Source organism: Sinocyclocheilus anshuiensis, unplaced genomic scaffold (assembly GCF_001515605.1).
Source record: "Sinocyclocheilus anshuiensis isolate Anshui unplaced genomic scaffold, SAMN03320099.WGS_v1.1 scaffold1141, whole genome shotgun sequence".
Lineage (NCBI taxonomy): Eukaryota > Metazoa > Chordata > Actinopteri > Cypriniformes > Cyprinidae > Sinocyclocheilus > Sinocyclocheilus anshuiensis.
This window is the reverse complement of record NW_015554222.1, coordinates 425,404-432,054: the sequence shown is the minus strand read 5'-3', so window position 1 is coordinate 432,054 and position 6,651 is coordinate 425,404. Positions and strand designations below refer to the sequence as shown.

Sequence of the window (6,651 nt, the reverse complement as noted above, 5' to 3'; positions counted from 1 at the left end):
TCTCTCCCACCTTCAATACCACGACTGAGGTGCCCTTGAGCAAGGCACCGAACCCCCAACTGCTCCCCGGGCGCCGCAGCAAAAAAATGGCTGCCCACTGCTCCGGGTGTGTGTTCACGGTGTGTGTGTGTGTTCACTTTGGATGGGATAAATGCAGAGCACTAATTCCGAGTATGGGTCACCATACTTGGCCACATGTCACGTCACTTTGTTCAGCACCACCTGACCGGACAGTTCCCATAACGATGCGCATACTTCAAACGAGAAGAACAGAGCGGATACCCACTTATTCTTTGCAATAAGGTAATTATAATGACATATTGATTAAACCAAAGTGGTGAGGATCGGAATGCATACCTTAAGATGTCTTTCTTTGAGAACCTGATAGATGACTCTACATGTCTCAGGTATAAGTTCGATTAAAGTTGAGCATCCGATGCGAAAAGCGTAATGCAGGCTACGAAATGATTCCCCTGTGAATAAAACAATAAATAAAAAGCTTTTAGAATTACAATATTGAACATTTCAACCTATTTCTTGTATAATTATCAACACTGCTAATTATTTACACGGATCGAAGAGGAAACATTAGGTTATTACCTGTTGCCAAGAAGCGAAGAGTTATCATTAGGCGTTCACCAGGTGAAATGGCATCTCTGAAATTTGTATTTTGCCTTTGAATGATTGGTGTCACCATCTGAAGTAACTGCTGAAACTGATTAGGGACCACCCGAGCAAAATTTTGAAAGCTTTGTAAATCTTCCGACTGCAGATCTCTGCATAAATTCAAGTAGGCGCCCCGTCTTCCCCGTCGCAGCAACCACGGCTTCACCCACAGCCTCTTTCGTTTTATTCGCCGTCTTTTCAGGCGAAGAATGACACGCAAAGACATTAATAACAGTATAATTTTGATTGTTGTTACAAGATCATCCATTTTTCCCCCTAGTTAACTCTCCCTGACTTGAAGTCTGTTGGTGTCTGTTGGGGCAGTGTGAACATGACAGTTATTTTTCATAAAATTCTAAATCCAGCGGCCAACGTGTCTGTTGGCGTTTGTCGGTGCGGTGTGAATTAGGAGAAATGGTCATGAGGTTATGTTTGTTAGTTATGGGAGTTGTTAGTATAGGTTAGTTAGAAAAAGTGGGCTTGGAAACTTGCTAATCTAACATTCTTAGAATTCACATCACATCCAAAAAATGTAATGAAGTGGGCGGGGCTGAGTGGCCCAGGTAAAATGGGTCTAAATTATCATTTTTATATTTTAATTATTCAGTTTTTTTCCCCTTTCTCTCTTTCTGTCTTCATTTAAATGTCTATAAAGTTTCTCAATATAATCATTCAGGTGAAAATTACTCTCATGACAGTTGCTGAATTAACGAGGCTGTAATGTGGTACCTGTTACTTTTCTCAACGCTGGTGGACAGGGCCCAATCACAGTCATCTATGTTTATTCGATGATAATCTTTTAATCATTAAATGAGAATGAATTATATTTCACTTTGCTTTACTAGTAATAATCATTGTGCAATATTATATAGTTTTTATATTATTTGTATAATACTGCATTTACACGAATATAGCTTTACGTGTACAAATGTTTTCTGAGTCGACAAACGCCCTCTAGAGGAAATCAACTCAAGTCATTCATTTTAAACAACATTCTGCTAAATTCTGACTTCAGTTCCGTCTTGCACAACCCTTTTGCTAGACTTCTAGTCTAAACAGACAAAAAAACAACATCATTAATAAGAATGATTTATTTGACTTTTGCAAGATGAAGCAACAAAAAAGTAAAAACCTTAATTATTGCATTGATGCATTGTAAAGCAGCACACTTTGATAATTTGCCATAAACCTTTTAAAATATTCAAGTTGACATAAGCTAAAGGTTTTCATTACACTATAAAGAATAAAAATATAGAAATATGTAATACAAAAACCTAAGTGTCCCACTTTACTTGTATTTACCATATTGTCTGCATAGGTACCTGAACATACCACCTTTCCTTTAACCATCTGTCATTGCTAGAAAAACAAGATTTTATAGGTTTACCAGAATTGTGTCAAACAGTGTATTATATTTAATAATATTTTTTTAATTCATAGTTTATCATGGACAAATTTATAGAAGTCATTTCTGTAGATTTAAAAATAATTAGTCAGGGCTGTTTCCTTTTGAAGTAACCGGTATCAAAGGTCATGTATTCAAATGAACATACTATAGATGTTAAACATTAAGTTGTAATATAAACTATGATTCACTATTAACAAAAGGTCTAATAAACCTGTTAAGTGTTATTCAAGTGCTTACTGTTTATCAAAAAAAAAAAAAAAAAAAAATTTATTTTTTAAAAAAAAAAAAAAAAAAAAAGATAAACAGTTTTGCATTTCAAGATAGACCGTCATTTTGAGGTCCGAACAGATGTTGGACAAAAAAGTACAGGAACTTCAAATTGTAGTGCAAATAAACCTAACTGGTCGCATATCAGCAGACTGTATGTAGTATTACACAACCCCAACATCCCAGTGCTACGGTCTTCAAAAAGAGCTCAGATTCTTCTTCTTCTGGACCAGGTATGAATTTTTGGCTGAAAAGGATTTCATGTAGTCACATAAATATAAAAAGGCTGAAGAAGTTTGAGAAAGCAAGACAGCAATTTAACAAAGTACCACTTGAACAAAGAGTATGAGAATGTCTATGTGACATTAAAACCAGGCACTTCAGGTAACTTGGATGTTTAATGAGACGAGTGACAGCCTTCAGAATTCACATTTTGGCCTTCAGAGGCACCATGTTAAGAGACTGCACAAACTTCTCCAGTGTGGACAGATAATCCTGAGGGTGTATGCGCAGATGACCTGCATGAACAGACTCCTTCCACTTCTTGCTCTCCACAATTAGGTCGCGGCTCCTCCAGAACTCCACCATCTTCTCCAAGCTCTCGTAATCGCACAGTGCATCGTTCTCAGAGTAGAAGAAAAGAGCAGGTGCCATCACAGGAGTGTTCCAGAAAACACTGATCGCTGAGCTGAAGTAGCCAACCGTCTGGTTTTTGAAGACACGAAAGTACAGAAGGCTAGCCGACTTCACGAGACCTTCCATCTGGGGCAGTATGGTTTTACCCAGACCTGGACAACAAACAAACCCAAAATAATTAAGCAAGAGATTTCAGTGCCTAGAAAATTCATCAGGATCAATTTCTCTCTGAAGGTTTTTTCAGGCCTTATGTAGTTTGAATACTTGAGCTGTTTAAAGATACATTTGATGTTTTAAACCTACAAGGTTGCTAGGGTGTTCTACATGGTTGCAGGAGTGTTGCTAGGTGGTTGCTAAGTTCTTCTAGGTGGTAGGCTGATAAATTTACAAGATGTAGACGGAGATAATGGTACACTATCATTTATAAGTTTAGGATCAATGAAATTACACTCAGGTGAGAAAGCTTGGTGTCAATTGAGGGGTATTGCCAAATTGAAAAGCTTCCTGTCTTTTAAATGTATGGAAACTGTGATCCATGCATTTATTTAGTCCAGATTGGATTATTGTAATTCTCTATATTTGGGGGATGTCTAAGAATTTGCTTTCACGGCTGCAGCTGGTGCAGAATGCAGCAGCCAGACTGTTGACTGGCACCAGGAAATGTTCCAGTATCTCTCCGATGCTGGCTTCTTAGCACTGGCTCCCTGTTGAGTATAGGGTGCAATACAAGGTCCTTTTAATGGTTTTTAAAGGCTTACATGGGCTTGTCCCTGTACATATTAGTTTGTTACAGCTTCATTGTGCTGCCAGATCCCTAAGATCATCTCGTTTCCTTTTAAACGTTCCAAAATCTCGGCTAAAAACCAAGGGCGGATGTCTTTGGAATAACCACGTCTTTGGAATAACCTCCTTCTACATATTAAATCCTGTGACTCCATAGAGTGTTTTAAATCGATGTTGAAGACTCATCTCTTCTCTGCTGCTTTTAACTGTTCTTAGCTACATGGGGTTTGTTTAGTGTTTTGTTGTGCTTTATGGTTTGAGTGTTTATAAGTTTTGTCCCATAGAGTGTTTTAAATCGATGTTGAAGACTCATCTCTTCTCTGCTGCTTTTAACTGTTCTTAGCTTCATGGGGTTTGTTTAGTGTTTTGTTGTGCTTTATGGTTTGAGTGTTTATAAGTTTTGTAATTTTGGGCCTGTAAAGAACTTTGGTCAACTTGTGTTGTTTTTAAATGTGCTATAGAAATAAATGATTGATTGATCGATCAATGAGATTTATTTTTAAAGCAATTTATACTTTTATTCAGCAAGTATGCATTAAATTGATAAAAAAAAAAGTGACAGTAAAGACATGTATAAAGTTACTATAAATGATTACTGTAGATTACCATTTCAAATAAAAGCTGTTCTTTTGATATCTTTATTCATCAAAGAATCCTGAAAAAAATGATAATGATAATAATAAGAAACGTTTCTTGAGCACCAAATCAGCATATTAGAATGATTTCTGAAGGATCATGTGACACTGAAGACTGGAGTAATGATGCTGAAAATTTACAGGAATAAGTTACATTTTAAAATGTATTCGAATAGAAATTTAAACTGCAGCAATATTTCTCAATATTACTATATTTGTATATATTTTTGATTAAATGAAGACTTGGTGAGTATAAGAGACTTATTTCAAAAACTTTTTAAAGTACTGTTGGAGTAGAAAGGTTTCAAGAATTTTACAGGTAGTAGTGTTATGCACTGCAATTCACAAAACAATTAAATTTTTTATTTTCAACATAGTATTGAGCTTTTATTTTACAAGCGTGATATTCCTACATTGTTATTTTGGAGAAATGTGAATTTTTGGATGAGAATGTACATTGTTTTTTTAATCAAGTTTCAAATCAAACATGATTTAACGTGATAGGAGTAATCAAGTAACCTATAATTATTAGCACAGGCTGATTGATTTATATGGTCTATGACTCAATGTTTAATGTCAACTTTAATTTTCCAGTATGTGTTAAGAATCTGTTATGGGATTAGCTCCACAGGAACCACACTAGATAAGAAACAACACATTCACAGGGTACTACTAAAACTGGATAGTATAAGAGCCAGTTCACACAAAATGTGTTTTTGGTGCAGTGAAATGGAAAACCGCTTTCTGTGTGAATGGCCCCTACGGATGTATTTAAAAGAAATTTTGCTATATTACAATAGATACACTACATTTGTTTACTGTTAAGATTTTTTTTTTTTAATAAATAAATCATTTAATTTATTTATTTATTTAACAAAGGATGCATTTAATTGATCAAAGGTGACTTTTATAATGTTACAAAAGATTTCTTTTTTTTTTTTTTACTTTCTGTTCAAAGAATCCTGGAAAAAAAGTATCATGGTTTTTACAAAAATTTTAGTCTGCACAACTGTTTTTAACATTGATATGAAATAGGGTTGTGCTGATAGACGACAGAATAGTGTATCACCAATAGTCAGAGATATCACCTGTGGCTGATGCCTTTGACGATATCAAGACTATTATCAGGGCCGCTGCTGGCCAAATGGGTGCCCTAAGCAGAATTGTATTGTTGTGCCCCCTCCCCAAAATATTATGGACGTAAAAAAAAAAAAAACTACTATAAGGGTCAAAACAGAACCTTAGTAAAATATAAAAGTAAATAAGTAAATTGTATTATTTACAAATTACAAGGTAGACAGTCGCTATGATTTTATTAATACAGTTGTCTGATTGATTTTATAGTCAAGCATTCAGAAATCACACAAAAGAAAATTAAGCCGTTTTACTTGGATAAAACCCAAGGATTAGCCTAGTTTTTGTAAAGGTTGTGATGTCCACATGTTTTTGTTGAAGAAATAGAGGCTAGGCATTTCTATCGCAAAAAGGTGGCCAAACATTAAAGATTAAGTGGACATTTGTATTAAATGTTTGGTCAATATTAAACAAGGATTTGATCATCCTGTAAGTGTTACAACAGCAATTACCAGGCCTTTGGCGCCCTTTGCAGGCATTTGTAACAATATGTAATGTGCATAAATTGTTTATTTTGTAGCCTATTACATTATGTATTTTAACAGTGTTATTCAATGAAACCATACGATTATTATTAATTAACCAATCATTATTGCCTCACTGTTTTTATATAATGCATTTTATGTCATTTTAAAGATCGTTGTTCGCTTAGGTCTGTTTTTATCACCACAAAGATATTATCTGAATACTTCGTAAATTATTATTTGAAGCGATTTGAAGTATCAAAACCATGGTTAATTTGTGGTTACACCGCTACAAGAACCATGTTTTTTTTTGTATCGGTTTTTTTATTCGTAGTAAAATTATGGTTAATTTTCGTAAGGGAACATGAAAACTCTGAGAAAATATTAAGGCAGATGCGGCGGTGATATTTTTACCGACATTAAAACACGTTATTAACATCAACATCCAAAAAAGTTTCACAGGATTATGAACGTGCCTAAAAGTGGTGCACGGGCTTCATCTTGGGCTTTTTTTAAATTCTTCTTCTTATCTCGGCGCCGGACTACTGATGTCTTTTCCCGGGCATAGTTGTCCATCAGTTATGATCTAGGGATGGGCGTATCGATCCAATCATCCAAAGTATCGATATATCGATACTGACGCGAGTATCGAAAGTAT

The 6,651-nt window shown here is 35.2% G+C and overlaps 1 protein-coding gene across 2 annotated transcripts in view; it reads right to left on the bottom strand.

Moving 5' to 3' along the window:
- Nucleotides 1-2,515: 2,515 nt before the first annotated feature.
- LOC107671161 (transmembrane protein 53-like) overlaps nucleotides 2,516-6,651 on the bottom strand; it is a 19,258-nt gene continuing 15,122 nt past the window's right edge. For both annotated transcript variants that reach the window (XM_016464029.1, XM_016464028.1), the window contains exon 3: nucleotides 2,516-3,129. In XM_016464029.1, coding sequence (XP_016319515.1) covers nucleotides 2,768-3,129 — 362 coding nt within the window. In that variant the 3' untranslated portion in view covers nucleotides 2,516-2,767. The remainder of the gene's footprint in view (nucleotides 3,130-6,651) is intronic.